This window comes from Rhipicephalus sanguineus, chromosome 2, assembly GCF_013339695.2.
Source record: "Rhipicephalus sanguineus isolate Rsan-2018 chromosome 2, BIME_Rsan_1.4, whole genome shotgun sequence".
Classification (NCBI taxonomy): domain Eukaryota; kingdom Metazoa; phylum Arthropoda; class Arachnida; order Ixodida; family Ixodidae; genus Rhipicephalus; species Rhipicephalus sanguineus.
In genome coordinates, this window is record NC_051177.1 from 28,100,158 (window position 1) to 28,123,234 (window position 23,077).

At 44.5% G+C, this 23,077-nt stretch overlaps 2 protein-coding genes across 9 annotated transcripts in view; one reads left to right on the forward strand and one right to left on the reverse strand.

The window, feature by feature from the left end:
* Positions 1–23,077, reverse strand: part of LOC119382611 (uncharacterized) — a 138,934-nt gene that overhangs the window by 51,815 nt on the left and 64,042 nt on the right. For 2 of the 8 annotated variants that reach the window (XM_037650390.1, XM_037650389.1), the window contains exons 8-10: positions 21,957–22,114; positions 20,481–20,644; positions 18,328–19,316 (exon numbers count right to left, since the gene is read on the reverse strand). The exons of 5 other annotated variants lie outside the window; for them this stretch is intronic. In XM_037650390.1, the coding sequence (XP_037506318.1) occupies positions 19,310–19,316; positions 20,481–20,644; positions 21,957–22,114 (329 nt within the window). In that variant the 3' untranslated portion in view covers positions 18,328–19,309. Of the gene's footprint in view, positions 1–18,327; positions 19,317–20,480; positions 20,645–21,956; positions 22,115–23,077 lie in introns of those variants that run through there. One more of the 8 variants, XM_049412266.1, reaches the window with a different exon arrangement.
* LOC125757121 (beta-galactosidase-1-like protein) lies at positions 7,616–16,063 on the forward strand. Its single transcript, XM_049412269.1, has 6 exons — positions 7,616–7,700; positions 8,143–8,232; positions 9,527–9,635; positions 10,856–10,990; positions 11,572–11,808; positions 15,847–16,063. The coding sequence occupies exons 3-6, from the start codon at positions 9,549–9,551 to the stop codon at positions 16,060–16,062; spliced, it is 675 nt and encodes a 224-aa protein (XP_049268226.1). The 5' UTR covers positions 7,616–7,700; positions 8,143–8,232; positions 9,527–9,548; the 3' UTR covers position 16,063.

A 23,077-nucleotide genomic window follows, 5' to 3' on the forward strand; every position in this document is an offset into this window, starting at 1 on the left:
ACCACGGTTTTCCGGCACTAAAGGTGGGATGTAAACAGTTCTTGGAATGCAACATCAGGGGTACTCGGCCACCTTTATCATCAAAAGCCTACGTTGCCACAACCGTGCACATTAAACAATGACAGAAAAAGTCCAATAAGTACAGGTATGAGGCAGGCTTGGCGCACCCCTTAGATAATTACCCCCCCCCCCCCCCACTATTGCCTCCCATGTGCGCGCACCTATGGTTACGATCATAACTCACGCTCACATTGAACAAATTCCAAGGATATAGGCGTCGCACCATCGCTAATATGGGTTGGTTCAAATGTTGTCGTTGTTACTGAAAACCCGTTTGATCGAGTGTCATCGCTCTTTTCAACTTAGGCGTTTCATTTGACGAACGACAACCTAATCGTAAAAGAAGTGCGCTAAAACCGGGTGCAAGTGCAACGGGCGAAACCTGACATCAAATAGATTTAAACGCAGTTAAAGCAGGAGCCTTTCAAGTGAGCAAACGAGGGATAACTTTATATTGTAGTTTACTTGCCCTTTGTTGATCACCTGAAACCCAACTTACCGTGACCTTGTTCTGACGAGCTATACACTGAGCTACATCAACTATAGTCAATATACGAATACGTTCCTGTCCCATATCGATGTTTTGCACATGATGGTTTGCCATTTTGATCGGCGTTGCTTACTTGGTGCTAGGACAGCGTACGTTCTGTAGTTGGACACTAGGACAGCGTGTCTAGATGAGCGCGCTTTTTGCGAACATTGTCTGATATGACGAGCACGTTTCGTCGAGGCATGTACCATATATGACTTTCTTCAATTAAGCACTAATCACAAATTTCTTTCAGCGTACATCAAATTCGCAGACCGCTACCTCACCGAACTTTTCAAGCGCATAAAGCACCTCCTCGTGAGAAACGGTGGCCCCATAATTATGGTTCAGGTGAGTACGTGTATCTACGCCGAATGTGGTGCAGTTTTCGGTGGTGCCGGTAACAACTAAAGCTAACGACAAAAACACGTTGCACACAAGAACTATAGATACCGTCGAAGGAGCGATCTAACGACGTGATTTACATAAAGGGACTCTAACGGGAAAGCCGATTTTTTTCGTATTTGTAAATCACTCTTTCACAATACCAAAATCACCACGCTAACAGCGAGAAGACACTTGGCAAGCGAAAAAATGCGTAAAAAGAAAATGCGGGTGGCGACGCCACCTTGAAGTTCCCACACCAGTCGCCGTGACGTCACATGTTTTGACGGCGTCTACTAGTACCTACGTCATTCCTAATCGGCAAAAATGAAGTGTATTGTCCTCTGAGGGGGCCACAGACTTGACATACCAAGCTTCAGGATATCTCGTTGGGCCAATGTCGTCAATATACAAAGATACACTTTAATATCAGCTAGTGACGTCTCGCGCGGAGATTTCGGTGCTAAATTTAAAAATGAGACTTTTACCTTGATTTTCTCCTCTAATATTAAAGCTATGATGGGGAGATCAGCGGCATTAGAGTTTTCAGAGCAAAATTTATCAATCTAAACTGATTCATTATTTCGCTTTAGAGTCCCTTTAACATGCGCCATTATTGGGTCTATCTAATGTGCCTTATCGTATTGTCGTAGTTGTCTGCAGGGTCGCCTGCGTCTCGTATACTAATGGTAAATATCGGTAACACTGGCACGGCCGCAGGTCGAGAACAAATACGGCTTGTCCAGGGAGTGTAACCGCACATACCTTCGGCACCTGCGAGACCTGATGCGCCAAGAGCTCGGTAGTGACGCTGCGCTATTCACCACGGACCGCTTCGGAGTGGGCGCTGTGCCTTGCGGAAGGGTCGAAGGAGTCTTCCCTGCAATCGCTTTCGGAGCTGGTGCGTGTCTCAACAATTAATTCCGAAAACACACACACAGAGAATTCTTCGCGGTAGAAATGACTATTATTAGATCATTAGCGAGACAATATAATATGAAAGTAGGGGCAGCGAAACTCATTTTGTCCTGCCTGATATTTATATGGGTAGTTGCGCCTATTTTTGCCAATTTCGGGTTGGTGCAGGGTCCTGTATAAAGGAAATATGAAAAAGCCCCGTTTCACAATACGCCCACGATAGGTGAATCGCATTGGCTCCATACCCACAAACGCTTTTATCGTAGTTGACAGGTTCGAAGGCTTCGTGAATATCTGCGCGTACGATAACGTCTCGCTCGTCTGATTCAGCCAGGGATTTCCAGTTGTGAGCGCCTGACTCCGGTTGATAATATACTCTTAGGCCATGGAAATGTTCTTGCTGAGTTCAAGTGGATGTGGGATGTATTTTCTCGCGTATAACGTGCACCTTCGACAACGATTCACGGAAGATATTCTAAAAATTATCCCCACGTAATGCCGCGAAGCTTGCTTCTTTGCATAGCTATAAATCAGTGCCGTGGAGCCACCTTTGCAAACCAGAATTGGCGTTTTTTTTCGTTTTTTTTTACTTTAGCTCCAATGTTTTAACATTTTTGTGCGGGCTATACGCGAGAAAATACTGTATTTATTTTTATCGATGAAGGTATAAGGAGGAAGTTCGACAACGCAGAAGCTAGCGCCTCTGTAGTAGAACGCGATAGCGTAATCGGACCGTGTTCGTATCGCCTTCCCAATCGCTAGCCTGCGTTCGTTTATTGGTGGAGACCTAAACGGTGCCGCAAGGAAAGCCAAAGTATACGCCATCCGGCTCCTATCTTTATTTGCGTCTACCTCGAATTTTCGCTCACAAGCAAAGACGCCTCCGCCGCCGCCGACACGGACACCGGAGTTTCTGCGAAACGAGCTCTTTGACTCTATCGCGTTAAAAGAGATAAAACAAAAAATGAAAACTAAGACCAAGATAAAGTTCCCACCTCCTCGGTAGCCAAAAACGCCAGGGACAGTTCAGGACAGTAGCTAAAAAAATTACACGGACGGCGACATATCAAGACGGGACCGTCTTGATCTGTCGCCGTCCGTGTGATTCTTTGCGCTACTGTTTTGAATTATGATTTATACCAACTAGCCCATCAGTCTGTCCTTTTCAGGGACAGTGCAGTGGGTGTGTTGGTGTCTCGCGAATTAAATCAATTTTGCGGGGAAAACGTTAAAGGAAGCCTTACGGGACGCACACTCCCGTGTTCTCTTGAAAAAAAAAAAAGGTTATACGTAAAGTGAGACAGTTTGCTCGTAAAACGAGGTTATTAAATGTGCATTTTTGTCCGCCTCGGTGGTTGCGGTGCTCGGCTGCTGACCCGAAAGTCGCAGTTTCGATGCCGGCCGCGGCGGTCGAATATCGATGGCGGCGAAATGCTAGAAGCCCGTGTACTGGGCGATTTCAGGGCACGTTAAAGAACACCACGAGGTCAATATTTCCGTAGCCCTCCACTACGGCGTGCCTCATAATCATATCGTGTTTCTGGAGCGTAAAACCCCAGATATTGTTATTCAATGTGCATTTTTAATTTGACGCCTTAGTTTTTTCTATACGGCTGTGCTGAGTGGTAAATTTAATCTTACTTGAGGCGCATGTAGCTGTCGGGCAGTGCCGGCGTTTATTTTTCTCTATATTTCGGGTGCGCGTGTCGTCGTAGCGGCCAACGTGTCTGAGGTGTTCGCCACCCTGCGGCTCTACCAGGAACGTGGTCCCCTGTTCGTCTCAGAGCTTTACACGGGCTGGTACGACCGCTGGGCAATGCCCCACCAGCATGTGGACCGCGTCATGGTAGCCAATACGCTACGCCAAGTCCTACTGGCCGGCGCTTCCGTAAACCTGTGAGTATTCGCGCAGTGAAAGAAACGCTCTTAAGAGACAGGCGTACCGTCTCGAACTTTGCTCACCATAGCGCCGACGGTGCCTTGCCGAATCGCTCTCACACAGAAGGGAACTAATAATAATCATCGTCATTATTAGTTATTATCCCTGATGGATAAATCATTATCCGTCACCATCATTTATACCATTTCAAAGGCACAATGTTCAGGAAATAGGACAAAGCTACTGTGCAAAATATTATATGTAAATTAGGTTAAAGGATCGAATACTGGCCTGCAGTGGCCGCATTTTCGATGGAGACGTAAATGCTTGAGGCCCGCGTGCTTAGATTCAGATGCACGTTACGAAATTTCCGGAGCCCTTCACTACGGCGTCCCTCATAATCATATCGTGGTTTTGGGACGTTAAACCCGAAAGGGTATTATTAATAAATTATGTTAAAGAGCAGCTACAAAGTAAGATTTAATTCAGTCTGAAATCTGAGTGAGTGAGCTCCTCTTGTATCACCTTACTATTCCCATATAGTTGACCACCAGTATAAGGTTTTGGAATTCCCCTGCAAAACACACTCATTTAGCATGTCTTTTTTCCCCACAGCAGTACGTCACTAGAATCGATTAGATGAGTCTGTCGTAATTACATCGTCTAATGACATATTTTTTGCACTGGTAAAACGATTCTTCCTGTATTAGAGTTACTGATCACTCATGTTGCTGCTTGTGATCACTACTGTATGCTTGTATACTAGTAATTTTGTATTCTTTATTATTGTTCATATAATTATGCTTTAACTGATTACTATAATACACTTTCGTGTTACATTAATGATATTCTTGTATGTGTATTTATGTGTGTTGCCTTGATGCTGCCAGTGCTGCTGCCATACTGTATGCTTTGAATTTTTTTTATCCCCCCCCCCCATCTAATGCCATGAGGCGCTGTGGGTATAGAATAAATAAATAAATAAATAAATAAATAAATAAATAAATAAATAAATAAATAAATAAATAAATAAATAAATAAATAAATAAAACGTCTGCCGTTGGTCAGTATTATTTTGCAAAGTGAGATGATACTATAGCTGCTTTAATTTCGAATACAAGGAGTTGGCTTATTTGCGGTTCCATCTTTACTTTTACGCAAAGATACCTATGGCTGTGACAGTGGCCGTCTCTGTTTTAAATAACCAACAAATACATGTTCTCAATACGGAAAATTCACTTCTCCAAACGCTTATGAACCCCTATATAGAGACGAAGCTTTCTATGGGCCTTCTTTCCTTGGCTTTGGAGTGTCTGCTCGGACGGTTTTTCTTGCCGCGTAAGGTGATCTGGTCCTAAAGAGGATGAGGAGGAAAGAATGAGACATTTATTGACAGAAAAACAAGGCAGCATTTGCCAACAGCATGATTTTATTGCTCCAAGCCCGCACCATTGGCGGGTATGGTATCCTCAGTCGTCCAAGACTCCTTGGACTTGGCTACTTACCGCGCCTGCTACAACTGGTACTGGTCACGTGGTCCGAGCGCATGCTCACACAATGTGCATTGGGCATCCAGTTTCGTGCAATGCATTATACCACTCTGGTTTAACTGCATGCATGAGTTTCATACAGTTACTTTAAGAGTATTCAGTTATCGCTTACTGCGAAGTATGGGATGTCGTTGTGAAATCTATTTCAAGGAATGATCTATGTAACACGAGCAACGCTGGCTTTGATTTCAGGTACATGTTTCACGGAGGAACATCATTTGGGTTCAGCACAGGAGGTGAGGATGCATATTTTAAAGCAAGACTAGTACGGTAATATTTAGTATTATATCATCCCATTTAGAGCATTGTAGTGTTATATAGCATTGCAAAATAAAAATAATCTAGAAATGTTAACTGTATCACCATTGCTACGCACGAGTTTAAACTTCCGCTGTCGTCAGGCAGAATGATCTGTAGTTCAGATGAGTATATAATCAAAATTGTTTCGGTAATAGATATGCCTTTGCGCATTTAAGAATATATATAAGCTCTTAATTGCACCTTTTGTATCACCAGCTGAAAATAAGGAGCAGCTAGCAGACTTTTTTTTTTAGTGAACGTCTATGAGCACTGAGAAGCTCCAATTCTTATTTGACTCAACTTCGAAAGCCCTACGGAATTTTCAAGAGCTATATATTTTTTAATAGAGCACTCGGATCACCAACGAACGTTACAATTCGCAAATTGTTTGAGTGAAATTTTATCAGTGCCATTATTTGCAATAGCAAGTGCAGGTCAACAGGAAGACGAAACAGAGCGTATGAGATGACTGTCAACTGTTCGCTAATTCATAGAGAAAAAATGTAGGTGAAATTTCGATGACATTTTATTAGAGGTATAATCAGCATGGTTTATTCACGGGAAACACGCAGATGTGCATGAAAACGCGCTATGTTATTAAAGATAGCAGACATCACATTTTCGTGTCATAAAATGTGCTCATGTTCATTTTCGTGATGCCACGCAGGTGTGACGCTGGCTATCTTTTAGTAACTTCCCTCCCTTTATATATTTTTTGGGATTTAACGTTTCAAAAACACGATGTGATTATGAGGAACGCCGTAGGGGAGGGCTCCGCAAATTTCGACCGCCTGGGGTTCTTCAACGCGCTCCTAAATATAAGCACACGGGCCTCTAGCATTTCGCCTCCATCGAAATGCGGCCGCTGCGGTCGGAATTCGATCCCGCGACCTTCGGGTCAACAGTCGAGCACCATAATCACTAGACCACCGCGGTAGGTTAATTTCCCTCCTTTTCATGCATATTTGCGACAAATCGATAATAGCGATGATCCGGTGTAAAACGGCCACAGCAAAAAAAAAAGACAAAAACAACCTACGCGTGATAAATGGTCTTTCCTTGACAGCCTGCATTGTTTAGTCTTCCTGTGTTCATGCAACTCACACTATTTATTAAATACTAACTTTATTCAACCCCCCCCCCCCCCCCTACTTCTGCACCCTGCTAAAGCCTACATGGTCCTCAGCAGCGGGAAGAAAGGGTGAGTTCCTTTACCGACCCCAAGTGACGAGCTGCGATTTCGGCGGCCCACTGACGGAAGATGGAGACCCAAACAAGTTGTTCGTCGCCGTCCGTCACGTCATTTCTGAGGCAAGGAATCCTCGTTTAGCATTCGTGTTTCCTTTCACCGCTGCTGTTGACCAGTGGCATCAGCGAGGATGTTCGTAAAGAAGCCGTTCACCGAGATCTTATCATAAACTTGGTTTTGTACTCTCGAAGTTTTAAAGCGCGATCTACCTAGATAGCAATAAATCTAAAGCTTTACAAAGAACTAAATAAAGACGATCGCAAAAATTGTTCATGCTGCAAATCGGCTCTGCGGAATGCCCACTTAGAAGCACGAAGCCACAAGGGTGGTTGTCAATTTCCCGTGCTTGACCCTTCCGCCACCTTGCAGGATTCCGCAACACTGACCTTCAATATTCTGTGTCCACGCGCTTCGAGTTGTCCATGAATTCTCCCTCACGCAGCCAGTTGCCAGCTTCCTGGTTAGCTCAGTCGTTAGAGTGAGCGCTCCGGATATGCGTTGGTCCCAGATTCGATCCCGGCACCAGGACGAATTTTTCGGTAACTAAGGAGCTCTTTCTTTCTGAGAAATCAGTATGGATTTACTTGTGTGCTTCGTGCTATAATCGGGTCGTTGTCAATTTCCCTTTCCTAAAAGTTACTCATATTGCTAAAACATGCTATCACAATTCTATTTTGCTTGATTTCGTGATAGAAGGTTGGATACAATAAAAAGTAAAGACTTAATTTTCTTTTTTCTACTTTTTGTTATTAGCTGTTTCCGAATAAAAGTCTACCGAAGATGCCGAAACGAAAGCGCAAGATGGAATTCGGGCCTATCAGTACGACGAACGTAAGCAGACGAAATTTTGTACGAATATGTGCGAACAATGATTTTGAGCATTCAAGAAACACGAAGTTGCTTAACATAATATGACTAACTTGAGTTTTTGAATATTGCAATGCATAGACACTGAATGCAAGATTTCTTGTTGAGCTAATTAAGACATTTATGTTAATTATGCACGTTCTAAGCATAATTTTATGCTCTCGGTGCCTCGTACAAAGGAGCGCAAATCAAAATCGCAGTCCTGTCGTTAGTGCTTCTTTCGTTCTCGTCGTTTCTCGCTATTTATGTACCCTTCAAGAACGTAAATCATCTTTGCGTGCCGCACTGTATTAGTTTTTTTTTAGGGATCCAATTAAAAGTAACCGAATTATAACCCTGAAGACACTGCATATTTTTTACTTGATATACACACGCCTAACCCGTGTTTTTCCTTCTTTCATCAAAGATGTTTGGCATCGCGGGGCTTCAGTACATTGCCCGTCGTGGTCTATCAGTGTCATCGCAATATCCGCTCACCTTTGAACAAGTTGGTCACGTAAGTATGGGCTGTTTTCTATACACCAGTATATCGCTGCTTCACAATGTTTTTCATGTTCATGTCATCGCAAAAACATGATTAGAGAGCGCGAAACGGTGAGCACACACTTCATGGGGATTAACGTCTCAAACAACAACTTGCTAATGAGAAGCGCGATCGGTTACGCGGGTTAAACTTACATATATTTTTTTCTTTCTTTTCTTCTGATGCAGCAAAATTTAAGCACAGGATTTGTTTTCGCAAACCATCAACATAGAAATGAGATCTCTCCACGATTCCAAACCGTGGTCTCCACCGGTAAACAATATTAACCATGCACTGCGGAGGACATATGTTATCTGAAACTTACAAACAGCGTCTGCGTGTAGAATGATTTATAAGTACTTTAAAGTTGTGCTTTTTTTTTTCAAGCGAGAGCTACAAAGCCAGACTGGATAAGGCGGCATTTTGTATTCGTGAATATTGAAGGGCATTTTTGTTAGCAGTCGGCTGTCTTTTGCTGCGTAAATTTCTACCATTTCCGCAAAATTCCATTCCTAAATTCTCTTGTGTGTTAGCAAGAAATGACATGTCGCTTATAGCGATACCATCGAAGGCGTCATGTTAGACGAGTCGTACAAAGATACTGTTTGTTACACAGCATTTCTTACTTTATCTGAATATTCGTGAAGAAAGGCGTTTAGATCTCAGACCCTCAGGGCACCTCTTAAGGGTTTCTACATATGGAGTATATTATGTAACTTGTCCGTGAATAGCTTTAGCTACGTAAAGTACCCATTATATAAGCTGTCGTCTGTGAATAGCTTTGCCATTCATGGACGACGGCCTACTTACTTTAAGGCATACCAGACATTGCCATAATCAAGACATGACCCCTTATTTCGCGCGTAATGACCATTTAAAACACTCATTTTTTCCCCTGAACCATCGGCGAATGGAACGCACTGCCCTTAACGTGCTTTTCCGGAACGTGGCAATCCTGATTTCGGGAAGTCATTTCTTAATAATCTTTATTGTTGACTATGTCATTGCTTTGTCTGTAATTTGACAGCTCTTGAACGTGCACTTTATACTTGTTTATTGTGTTTCGCTGAATACTGATGTTACAGAGTAATTGTTGCTTTATTCAGTTCGTAAACGGCGCGATTCTGTTATGTTCATATTTTGTCCTCCTTGCTTGGTCGCCGGAAGTAGTATGTACTAAATAAAGTAAAGATAAAAATAAATATCTTCTCGAGCTGATAGTCAAAACAGGTCACTTTTCATTTTTGTCGTCGTGAATTTTTTGCAGGCTCACGGTTTGATGTTGTACGATGCGACTCTCACCTATCAGCCGCATGAGCCTAGCCATGCTCAGTGTGGAAGGCATTCGAGACAGCGGATACGTCTACGTTGATGGCGTAAGTATATATGTCAGACAGCCCTGCTATTAACGGTTGTACCGGAAACATACATAAAAAAACACTGCAATATAAGAACCCACGCGTTGAACCATGACATACCTTCAATAAGGTGGAGAGCTGGGCTAGTTGGCGACTGATCATTATACCGTGCGGTGAAGTAGCGCACTTTGGACGGGGACAAAGGAGACAAGAAGAACACGACACTCGCTACAGTCGCAACCGAATTTATTTTAGTAAAAAAAAAATACTTCATATATATGCACCCACGCACCCCCGAGCGACACAGAAATGAACTAACAGCACAATGCTAACTTATCAAAAAACAAATTTTGTGCGCACCCAAGCGATAGGACGATCGAGTCATGTGTAAAAATGAACTTCTTGTCTCCTTTGTCCCCGTCCAAAGTGCGCTGCTTCACCGTACGGTATGATGACATACCTTCATCTTGTTCTGCAGTTACCAGAACGTAAGGAAGGAATGGCAGGCTATAAAGAACCAGTACTGCTTTTGGGATAGGACGCAGAAGTCCAACTTGATTGCACACTGCAGGGATATCGTTTCAATCAACCATAACACATTTTCTTCTCCCGATTCATTCTATTGCTTGCTATAACTACGTATTCGATGGCTAAGATTCAGCCACTATCGCTTTAGTAACGTCATTTTTGCTTCACGACTCTTCTTCCTAAAGAAAAGTAAAAGTGAGAAAAAATGGTAACTGACGTTTCTGACTGCTATATCCCTTCTGACACTTAACTCCACAGCTTTGCCAAAAATAGAATACGGTCGGTCGCTCAGGTAATAGCTGAACGCGTTACGATCGAAGATGACTTCACGAGCTATCTCAACAAGTGGCGTTAATATTGTCTAACCTTCTTTCGGTGTTACGTTACACGTACTTAGCAGTATTGTCACCGTATGCTAGTTATTTTTGTTAAAACGTCTCCGCAGCGTGTTGTGTTGGCACCATTTTCTACAAAGTATAGCAAAAAGTTCAGTTATGTTGTCTTATCTGCTGAATATATGTCCTAACACCGTGTGCAGTTAAACTTTGGGATGTACTAAAGAACCATAGCTCGGAGGTGTACACTTGACTCTGAGCTCTCTTCTATATTTTGTGCAGCACCTTGTCGCCACGTTAGTGCTGCTTTGAATTGTGGAAGGTTATCAACAATTTTTATTTCGACCTTAATATCTTCCTTCTATTTTTATTAAGGTTTTTGTAGATTCCGTATCCCGTGCGGAGAACAATACCGCCGTGATGATTAAAGCAAAACTACACCAAGTACTGACAATTCTCGTTCATGACGAAGGCAGGATTTCATCCGGGAAAGGCCTGGGCGAAAGCAAGGTGCGTGTTGCATGACTTTCTAGTTTTATCGCATCAGTATTTTGACTCGGTGACCTATCAGTGATTAATTTTGCTGGGTGTCATTTCTGAACGCGATGGTCATGGACTGTCAAAGAAGCGAGAGACAGACTAGCACAGCGCCAGCTTTGGGTTTCACGCGTGAGTGTATAAAGATAGCAAGAGGGCTTTCACTGGCTGAACCAGTACGGACTGTAATAACGCTTACTGTGGAAAAAGCAAGTGACTGCATTGATTCCTTGCGTTTTGAAAATTTTGCATCGAAGCTGTAAATGGATAGGATTCCGTGTAACCATCGTGTCCATCAACAAAAACGTCAGTGCTGAGATCATTTGCGTGGCTAGTTTCCTCCGGCTAGCGATCGAAAACGGCTTGGAATCAGGGGGTAGGATTAGATTAGGAAACTATTATCAGCTATTTCGCAAGATATGGGAGATCACTGGAAGTGAGACGCTCGCCCGGCAGTGGACATTAAACGCTGACGATGATGACAGTGTGTGCCATCATTGAATTGCCCGTATTGTTTGTTTGTTTTTTTTCTCGTTTTTTTTTTCGTCTGACAGGGGATTGTCTATAACGTGACGTTGGACAGGATCATGCTGACAAACTGGATCATGCGGCCAGTCCCACTCACCAATGCCAGCTGGCTCACAGATTACAATCAAATGCGTTCAATCCGAAAGCAGATCCCCCTGAAAGCAGCCAGTTCAGCCTTCGAGGTGCGCGTCTTTGCTGCTGAGTTCGAGCTTCCTTACGCAGAGCTGTACGACACGTTCTTGAGACCTGACCAGAAGACGAAGGTAAGCGGCATCAGGACGGTCGACGGTCGAACGTGCACAGACGTGTTTTCCCAACTACGTTGTTCATCTTGCAGCGAATAGCTGTTTATCTTACGTGTCTCAAGCGCGAATCTAGATTTTCTTCAAGGAAGAGATCTGGCTTTGAGGTGACCCGCCACAGTGGTCTAGTGGTCATGGTGCTCGACTGCTCACCCTGAGGTCGCGGGATCGAATCCCGGCCGCGGCGGCCGCAATTTCGTTGGAGACGAAAATGCTTGTGGTCTGTGTACTTAGACATAGGTGCACGTTAAAGAACCCGAGGTGGTAGAAATTTATGGAGCCTTCCACTAAGGCGTCCCCCATTATCATATCGTGGTTTGGGGACGTTAAACCCCAACAACTAGTAATCATATTCGTAGCTCAAAAAAACAAGACGCAGACACAAGTAAGGAACACAATTAATGTCTAGCGCCCGTCCTGTGTATGTGTTTCTTACTTGCGTCTGCGTCTTGTTTTTTGCGCTACGAATATGATCACAAGTGATTCAAACCAACTAGCCCGCATCACCGCCTTGACTGCCCAACAACTATTAGGCTTTGAGGTGGTGGTTGATGATCATAGTGGCACGCATTCTTAGAGCTAATAATAATCATCATAGTAATACGCGTCCCACTGAGGCTTTTAGCGGCACAGTAAGAGGGCAGGAGGATTTCATAAGTTGGTCTCGGAACGTAAACTTCAATGCACCGCGCACACAAGCTGCTAAAGGGATGTCAGGACATCAGGACATCCGGACATCCCCTGAATCCGCGCATGCGTGTACTTCAGAACGCCATGGCGTACGTTCCCACTGTCATTGTGTCTTCCAGGTAACCTCTTTTGCATAATACATGCGTACATAATTGGGGGTTTCTGTATGCCACGTCTAGATTTACGTCACCTGAAGCTCGACTCCGCGCTGGTTCCAGACTTGATAAACAGGCGCGAGTACCGCGTCATTGTAAGAAAATGCGATTTGGGCTATGACGTTGCGCTGCTGTATAAGTAAGCACACGAGGACGCAGGTTGGATTTCAGGCCACGGCGGCCGCAATTCTGTGCGGAAGAAACGCATAAAAAACCATGTTTATGCACTTCCGCGGAGTTAGGTGAATGCAGCTCATATGGTCAAGGTTTAATCCCAAGTCCCCCTAATGCGGCGTGCCTGATAATCATATCGTGGTCTTGGGCACGGGAAACCTCAGAATTGAATTTCACTCTATTACTAAGCTATGCTGGCGGCCGTCCCTACATCCATGCTCTTGAGTGTTTTATTTATATGTACAAGATTTTATCCTGGCAGCTATCGTCAACGCTGCTCAAGGAAATAATAATAATTGTTGGGGTTTTACGTCCAAAACCTCGATATAATTATGGGACGCCGTTCTGGAGGGTTCCGGTAATTTTGAACTCCTGGTGTTCTTTAACGTGCACCTAAATCCAAGTACACGGGCCTCTAGCATTTTGCCTCCATCAAAATGCGGACGCCGCGGCCGGGATTCGATCCCGCGACCTTTAGGTCAGCATTCGAGCACCATAACCACGAGACCACCGTGGCGGCTCGCCGCTCAAGGTCATGGTGGTACGTGTGACGCAACATTTTGACCCTTGGTGTCACGATTAATACGTGAACTTTAATGCGTAAACCTGCGCTGCTTTCATCTAATGAAAGGTGGAAATTGCGCACTTGTCCGGATCACTGCAGGAACCGCGTGTGCGAGATATACATGTTAACGGGACAAAATATTCTGAACAGGACATAATTAATGCAGCGGGAAGTCAGTTCGATGCACACTGTTCCTAAGATTACTGGACGAGACTTCCGAATAGAAGTGAAGTACACATGTATAATAGAGTGACTGCATAAGTAGTGTCTTGCTTCCGCATGACTCGAACATGGGATCTTTCGACGGATGGCTGTCTCATTAAGCCACCTCCTGTTTCTTGCTGATGCCGTTCTGTTCGTGTTAATGGATCGTCAGCCCTAAGTTATTCTGATAGAAGTGCTGTCTATGTTGGCGTTTTTTTTTTCCTATTTTCGTCTTGGCTCCTCTTGGTGCCGAGTTTTTGGATGATAGCAGTAATCGAGTTAGTGGGATATCAGAGTCGCTCGAGAGCCCGGTTTGTTTTGTCTCTGTATTTTTAGAACAATTGTCATGTTTTATAGGCATGGTACGGTCTTGAATTATATCTGCTTCCATCAGTTTCAGAAACTCGACATATTTTTTCTCTCGTAAACACGGCACATTCCATCAAAATGTGATCTCGCGTAGCAACATATGTAAAAGGACAATGCATTTGGCAAGGACACGTTGCCGGGTTGGCTGTTGGAGATTCATTACACGTACTAGCGCAACACGACAGAGACCGAGAGAGAAGCCACTAACATAGCGCTAACTTTCAACTAAAAGCCATCTTGGGATCCAGTGCCAGAGGTGCGGATGCGTCCCACTTTTCGAAAATACGCGCATTATAAATAGGCTCATAGCAGAATGACCTGCGAAATTATAGATGCATATGAAATTTTAAAAAAATTAAAGAGAAATGTGTGAGCGTGCCGTCTTTGTCAGAGAGGTTCCTAGATTCCTCGCCTTTAAATGACAAGACACATTCTGATTCCAGTGATGACAGGTGCGAGTTCTGTACACTATCTTTGTTTACTTGGCTTTGTTATCGGTCCGCTGTCTTTGTATAAATAGCACGTGTGATCGTAAAATAAAGCTTTTAGTTGAAATTTAGCGCCGTGTTTGTGTCTTCTCTCTCGGTCCCTGTAGTGTTGCGCTGCTCCGTGTAAATGGACAATGCACTTTGGAACTCGGAATCTCTTTTCTCGTAGACACGGCAACATTTCATCAAAATATGCACCCGCGTAGCCTCATATATAAAAACACAATGCATTCACTTTGCAAGTGCCTGCAACCCAACTCAGTCCCTGGTTCAGTTAAGTCCGCGGCGTTCAGTTAATGCGATGATTAGCAGCCTCTTGAGTGTAATTTTCTTTTTCCGGTTGAAACACGAGACGACTCTTGCTAAGCGGTTAATCTGCGCCACTCTCACCTCATTTGTATTTCGTCTCTCGTGCTTACTTTGGTTGTTGCGTGATAAGCGCTGCGCAGACACAGCGACGTCAAAAACACGCAAATCGCGCATTAACTACAAAACCTGATTTTTGCATTGCGCGTACATTTACGAATGTTAGGAGCGGGGCAGCGAAATAATGAATGGTGGAAAGATACCCCTGGTAATAGAAAGTTTCGTTCATACGCATGTAAACCGGAACTATAGACAAGTAGATCGCTCTGTAAGTTAACAACTTAGAAGGTTCATCGTAGAAAATTTGAAGCAGCTTCACTGGCTTAACGTCGCGAACGCTGGTGGCAGCGGACCTGGTGGCGTCAAACTGCTATTTGCTTGGCTTTGCTCTCTATTAGTTTTGCCACCACTACTTGACCCGCTAGACTAGTTGTATACAGCTTCTTGACTGATGACCCGAAGGTCGCGGGATCGAATCCCGGCCGTGGTGGCCGCATTTTAGGTGGAGGCGAAAATGCTAGAGGCGTACTTAGATTAGATTTAGGCGCACGTTAAAAAACACCAGATGGTCTAAATTTCCGAATACCTCCACTACGGCGTCCCTCATCATATCGTGGTTTTGGGACGTAAAACCCCTGCAATTATTACATATTATTTGTTAAATTTTAGCCGTGCCAAGTAAAGGAAAATGGACGATACAAACGCTATTCAACTAGCTCAACTTTCTGTCGTTGTTAGAATGCTTGCTGACACACCGTTCTTCTTATCGCCATCATGAGCTGCTAACTGCGCTTGATGTATATCTATCCGATGGGTCTCGTAACCTTCTGCAGTGCCTATGAAAGCGACCTGACCCTGTAAAGTATTGGCAGGAATATCAGTGTTCTCTAAAAGCAAGCTGCAGCTTTGAAACTCTTGTGTGTATTCAAGAGTCTGTAAACAGTGATGTGCGTGTAATCCGGCTTCTTGTTGCCGCTTTTGCATGCAGGGTATTGCGTTTCTGAACGGTTTCAACCTGGGTCGCTACTGGCCGGCCAGGGGGCCCCAGAAAACTCTGTACGTGCCTCGCACGTTGTTCAGGAAGAAGAACCTGCTTGTGCTCGTCGAGCTCGAAGGGGGCTTCTACAGGGGTGGCAAGCCCCCCGTCGTTCACTTCGAAGACAAACCAGAGCTCCACGGGACGGTACACAAGATGGACGAATAAACGTGACAGAATCTAGTTCTCTTTCGCTTTATCGAACCCGCCACGGTGTTCTTTCTAGTGGTTATGGTGCTGGACTACTGACCCGAAGGTCGCGGGATCGAATCCCGGCCGTGGTGGCCGCATTTTAGGTGGAGGCGAAAATGCTCGAGGCCCGTGTGCTTAGATTTAGGTGCACGTTAAATAACCCCAGGTGGTCGAAATTTCCGTCATAATCAAATCGTGGTTTTGGGACGTAAAACCCCAACAATTATTATTTTGCTTTATCAAGAATGTCGGGTTTACTTGAAATTCTTGCTCCGCACCAGTGTTTCTCAAAATGTGTGTTTCGCGCACTATCGTGGTTCGATCATCAGAAAAAGGTAAAGCGTGCACACAAAAACAAAAAACCGTGCAGACAGCACAAACGCCGACTATCAATTGAAAGGGCGCACTGTGGCGGAAAAGAAAGTAGACACAAAACGTACGTGCGCGTTCTCATGTATGATAGCACCATGAGTCAATCGGGCACACGTGTGCGGGGTCTATTCGAGAGAGAACTGTTTAGGCCATTTCATTTCTTCTTTACGCAAGCTAATTGAAGGCTGCTCGCGCATGCGCTTCCATTACTGTTGATATCCCAAGCCTTGACCATTAGGCGAGTTTCCTCGTTCTTGTGTCTCTATGACTCTGCGCATTTGTCGCAATTTCGAGTGCATTTACAGTCACGACAATGCTGCAGAAGATTAGACGGCGATCCTCCGGTTAACGACCTTCTATGATAAGTTAATCTCTGATTAATACAACAGCCTGTTTGCTCTTGTCTCCTTGTTTAAACGCCTTAAATCCTTGCATGATGAATCCCTACCAACTATACCTCTGCTTTCTGTTGTCCTAAGTTTCACTTTCGTGGCTCCTTGGTCATGACGGAAACCAAACGCAGCGTGTACCAAAAAATTTGTAAACAACCATTGTTCGGCTATGTTAGACAGGCAAAGAAGTGCGGAAAGTACAAAATGAATCGTCGAGCGCAGGAACAGATGATGATGAGGTCAGGCAATCCGCCGCATCACCTCTACGCTAAAGCAATTCAAAACTTTTATTTCACAGCGCACGCGTTTGAATTTCGTCACACGACGTTTGAAATCTAACCCGAACGTCGTTATTCCGATTTCTTGAGCTAGGGATGTACGCGTATCTTCGATTGGTCAGTTTCGTGGATACAATTTTTATAGCGCGCCTTTATTTGCTGAGTCAGCAGAAGCGGATGTAAGGGTATAGTTACGAGCATCCAATAAGTTGTGTTTGTGTTAGATTGGCCTGGCTAGTGCACCCTGGTTTACGGTATAACTTTGAACATCGCGTTACAAGACGAGCAGAAGAGGCACAAGGCAGACAGGGAAATTGGCCAGTTGACAAGAATACTGGGGCCTCTGTTGAGATGTCGCGCTGAGCATTGTTTCACGCAGGAGTGAAAATATCCCAACAAGAACACGAGGCCTGGTTTCCACATCATGACATTTCCTTTAATGTATGACATCTATAATAAATTATATATGAGTCATTCGACAATATTTCAATATTTCACTTTTAATATACAATACATTCATTCAGGATGTCGCATGAAAATGGGCACACGAAATTAATGAGATTTTGTAGAGGTTAAGCGTCAAAACTCACTGACATCTAAGGCTTAGAAGGCTGGGATGTAAATGGTTAGGTTAACGACGATCTTTCTTGGGTGACACTAAAAAGTAAGTTAAAATGTGAAGCTGCATTTGAAGGTATACGTGTAGATACATAAACTGAGAGGGACTTGATGGTGATCATGTCAGACGATATCGCGATTATACAAAATTTTGGTGCGTGCGACGGGATGATGATTATCTTAATTTTCACCACAGCCACTCGATGGTACTTTGTACACGCAAACAGGTTATCTCTGCATGTTAAAACGTTTCTTTGCGAGATAAATGTTCCCACTCATACCCACTTTGTCAATATATGTAGCTTACTGGTCGCCCGATGAGCGGCGCTTCGGTGAAAGCGTGCGAACTTGGTGGTGCAGTGGGGGATGTAAGGTATATACAGCGTCTGTACAATTCTCACGGTGTCGGACGGCCCCTCGCGGCACATTCACTGGCGTCGCTACTCTCACTAACCGCACAGAACGGAGCAGAGTGCAACCTGCACGATGAGTTCTGGATGAAGCATCACTTTTCTTGACGCGCGCACGTTATGTATATACTCACAGGCGTTAAATCGCTCCAAATGCAGTAAACTAAAATGTTTAAAAAGGACCAGCAGCCGTTGTTTCATACCATGCTGCGGTTACGACTTTGGATTCATCGTCACGCAACGTATCTGCTTTCTTCGAGATTCTATTATGCCGCAATGTTAGCCATTCATACATAGTTTCGTTCCGAGCGACATCGGCTCCCACTGCTTTACATTCTTGCAGAGGGCGGCTCGTGGAACGTGCAACAATCCAAGTTGCCTCAGGGCGACTGTTTAACCTAACTAATGAAAATGTGCCTTAAATAGCCCTAACGTGATAACTGGAGTTTTCTTGGGACGATGCTTTCATCAATTAGAGTACGCAAATTATAAAGAAGCCAGCAATGTGCAACCAAAGTTTCGGGTAATGTGTGTCTAATATGAGATACCTGAAGCTGGGGATAACTTCTATGGCCTTTTAATTCTTTATATGTGCTACTTTCAAGCCTAACGAAATATCACTGAAACCACAAAGCCACGCCAGCGCTTGAAATATAACTTCAACGCGAAGGCAAGCGTGGTTATTGCAGTTCTTTAACTCTGTATGACTATTGAAAAAATGTGAAAAACGTGATAATGAATGGTTACCGTGCTTAGAGTACTTGACCGAATGAACGCACAAAACACGCGCTTTTCTGTACATGGGTGCAAAGGACAGCGTGCAAGAATTCACCGCTTCAGTCGCGCGCCGAACATTTAGCTACATCGAATATGAACGCAGTAATCGAGGCAGCTATGTGTAGGTAAGAAAATCACGGCGCGTTATCCAAAGCGAACAGACTTTGCTCATTTTAACGTACTCTCATTAGTGAATTAAGTTCTTGGGAAATATCAGTCTCAGCCATAACGGAGACGCTTAATTCTTCTGTCCTCGCCGTTAATCTCGAACATCAGGCTGTCCCAGCGGCGGCTCTTTGCAGTCTCACTGAAATTCTCCTGGGTCTGCGTCGCTGTCTTGTTTCCAAGCAGCACGACGGCAGAAAAACGCCCAGCACTACGCCCTGAAAAAGAAAAAAAAAAGATCGGCAGATAAAATGATTCTCGATAATTCCATCTTTACCATAAGCTATAGCTCAAGCATTAAGCTTGTGACAGCCACTGTCTTGCCTCAAATACTGCGCGCCCTTTGAACTATAATTAGGGGTCAGAAACATAAATCTATTGAATTACGAAGCAGATGGGTGGGTGTACAAGTCTAACGCCTTGACAATATAGAAGACCAGAAAAAAATAGTGAAAAGCAAAGTGACTAAAACAGCAGAGACATTTTTTTTTCGATTTTTCGATATGCTTTAGGCTTCTCGACTTCGTCAAAATTAATTATATATAAACGGTAGGTTTACATATTAACGCCAAGGTGGCCGTTATGAGCAAGAGACGTGAGGGCGCGCGTGCGTGCCTTGATGTGAAAATGAGGCTGAGAGATTCCACTCTTTGCTCATCAATGCAACTTAAACTCCTCTTCTTCTGCTATCTCCTGTCATACGTTCAGGTACAGGCTTTGCTAGAAAAGAAAGCGTAGTCATTGAGATCGCAAGCATACGTAGTTGTCCTCCTATATATAGCTGCATCGTGTGGCTCTAGATAAGGAATTGCAGAAGGGTAAGTACTTGGGCTGCTTGGTTCATGATCTGAACAAAAATAGCTATATTAGACGACAGGACGAAATAAAGCACGAACCACAGCCGCTGTGATACGTGTACTTTTTTCGTCCCGTCGTTTAGTGCTGTTTTCGTTCAAACGCGTGAAAATTAGTGACATGGCTTCGCCTCCGTCTCAGTAGCTTTCAGGCAAAGTGGATGCCTTGCAGACCATGGGAACAGCGACTTCAAAATTGTCGACAACCCCGCCACCGTAGCACGGTGGCTATGTCATCGCGCTGCTGAACGGTCCCGGGCCCGATCCTGCCGTCATTTTGATGGGAGTGGAGCGCAAAAGCGCTCGTGCACCGTAAACTGGGTTCGTAAACTGGGACGTTAACCACGTGGTCAAAATCCGGAGCGCTATAACTATACGGCGTCACTTATAGCTCACAGTAAAGATTTGTTTCGTTAAACCCTACAAGTTTCACAGATTGACAACAGTTGTACGTTGGTGCAACGTACACATGACATGAGACTTGACACATAAGCTGCATGCGAAAAGAGGACACTAGTGAACAATTACCTGTCACAAACAGGACCGGCCCTTTGATAGTCGATGCTGAGCCTACCCGGAGCATCTAGCAATGGCTGGCTCTCAGGTACGAAACCGCCGCCATGATCTTGTATTCCTTTGGTGAGAGTCATTTCTTCATGCCGGAGCTCCGTTTCAACGCTCAGGTCATCCATCTGCGTGCAGATTGGGTCTCTATAGCACCCTCATACGCTTGTCGATGCGACTAAATAGCTTAGCGGTTTCTTAGGCTAGGACTAGTAACAGGACATGACTAACTATAGCGCAATAAGCACAATGTTCTACAGTTGTAGCAGAATTTTAGCTTGGGCGAGCTGGTTCACGGTCGAACTTCCGTGGTGGAGCGTTAAAAAAAAAACGCATGGACAGAGGCACATATATATGCACTGGAGATGGCAATAAAGATGAGTTGTAAGTCAGCGCCCGTTGTGTCTACTATATATCTCTGTCCGTGCGCTTTTTAGCGCTGCACCCTGAAAGTTCGACCATGCTCCAGTTGTGCTGTGTTAAACAAGTTAGACGACAAATACAAACGCCTGTCGTGCGCGTTTTCCCGTGATCCACGCATGTGCTGTGGTATAGAATCGCAGTAGTCACTATACGGTGCACAATGAGTGAATAAAGGTCTCGACTACAGTTCCATCACATTTTGGCGCCAATCTAGCACTCAAAGCGCATGCTTACATTTGATTTCAAGCACAGCCTATGCTCTTTTGCTGAAGATGAAGCCTACGGCTACACAATGTGGCAGCGCAGAGCGATTACCAATGGTCTCTTCGGTGACTGTAAGGGACGACCACAAGGACGGCAATACGACCCCCGATTCCCCAGTGTGGGTATGAGCCATATGAGAGGGAACAGCAACAACACTAATCCATCACACCAGACCCTTGGCCCTAATAGTCGGTAGGAGCCACAAGTGAGAATGAAAACAACAACAGAGAGGGTATGTGCCACTAACGTCTAGGCTTTACGTACAAGTCCATACAATAGCCCATATTTATGCAGTTGGTTGGTTGGTTCCTAGAAGAATGGCTCAACGCCCTACGAGGGATCGGCACTTTAGGTTTGATTATTGAATGTAGACATCTTTCTCTTTGTGTCTTCCTCCCCGTAAAGAAACTTACAAAATCGCATACGGAAATATTTGGTTAAGTCTGGATTACATTGCTGTAGAACAGAAGGTCCAGGGTTGTCAAAACTGAGAGCAGCAGCCGTCCGAGTCCGCTCCATCTTGTGTCGAATCTGTCACCATAATACAATCAACAGGACAATCAACAGAAACATTATCATCATGGGCACGCCACTACCATATTGCTGTCATCGTCATCAAAATAAGAAAAGATGAGTAAAACAGGAGTGAATATGAGCATACTAGTACGCAACATACGCGAAAAAAGAATGGTGAAAGAAATGAACATGCCTATGTATTACGCAACATGAGTCGCCAACTCGTATTTCTCTCACCGCTTCGCAACCTGGAGGTGGCGCTTCCCCTCGTTCAACATAGGGCTGTATGGACGTCTCTTCCGTGCAGAGCTGCCGACCTGTGGATGACTCATCAGCACATCGGCCGGTGTCCAAAGGAGGCTCGGTCTTTCGAGTTGCTTCAACGGGGACCGCGCCTAAATAACAAACCGGAATAAATGAGATATGTAAACATGCGCTGCATAATCAATACCGCCGTCGCACATGGCTAGCGGAGCGTATAAAATATTGATCACTGCCTGCTGTGTGCCGCAGTCTACTGTTGTCACTGGGAGTTAATGGGCGGCAAACACGAAGCGTACTAAGAAGCAAGATCAACTGAGCATTTTAAATGCTGGACTGCGCGGATTCGACACAGGACAGAGAATGAACTCTGATTCAAAGGACAAGCGCTTGTTCTGTGCATCAGCGTTCTTTCTCGGTCCTGCGTCGAATCCATGTTATCCGGTATTTAAGATTATAAACAAACTTGCCCAGCAACGAATTTTGTTAAACTGGGTATGTTGGCACTAATTCATGTTTGAAGGTTAGCGCGACAACTACCATGGCATAAAAGGACAGGTGTTGGAACGACGTTTGTATGTTACATCAATTCCATGACACAGAGGTCATTGCTCTGTCTACACGTTCATCGAGTGTCGCACTTGTGAAAGTAGTGGGTTTGGCTGGCAGTGCTAGTGGCAACGAACCAGAGAACATATTCACGAAAATTTCCCACTCTAGAACAGCCGCTAAGAAGAAATGCCAGGTAATCCTAATGCCGAACGCAGTACTTACGAAGGCGGCCGGCAAATGCCCTGTGGCTATGGTGAGGCCTATGCTGAGGTGGAGGATGTCACCTCTTATTGCCTCTTACGTCCTGATCAAGAAAGGCAGCGAGGAGTGGCTTTGGAAGACACCCGCTTGTTTAATAAGAGTTCGACCGACTTTTGCTGCACAGTGACCTTCCGCATTTCTGGCCGCTGCTTCGGCGTTAAAGAAATTTGTTTAATTTAGAAATAATCGTTGGTCAAGCTCCTTACAATACGAACACGTTTCGTTAATTGCAGATGTGTTTCCTGCTTTCGATGTAAGAACAGGTAAAGCGGCTTCCCCCAACC

Bases quoted from the DNA above. Each gene is read 5' to 3' on its own strand.
- LOC125757121 (XM_049412269.1), top strand. From the start codon at position 9,549: ATGCGACTCTCACCTATCAGCCGCATGAGCCTAGCCATGCTCAGTGTG. The intron at 9,636-10,855 runs GTAAGTATATAT...ATTTTTATTAAG, and splicing joins GATACGTCTACGTTGATGGC to GTTTTTGTAGATTCCGTATC. The intron at 10,991-11,571 runs GTGCGTGTTGCA...TTCGTCTGACAG, and splicing joins AAGGCCTGGGCGAAAGCAAG to GGGATTGTCTATAACGTGAC.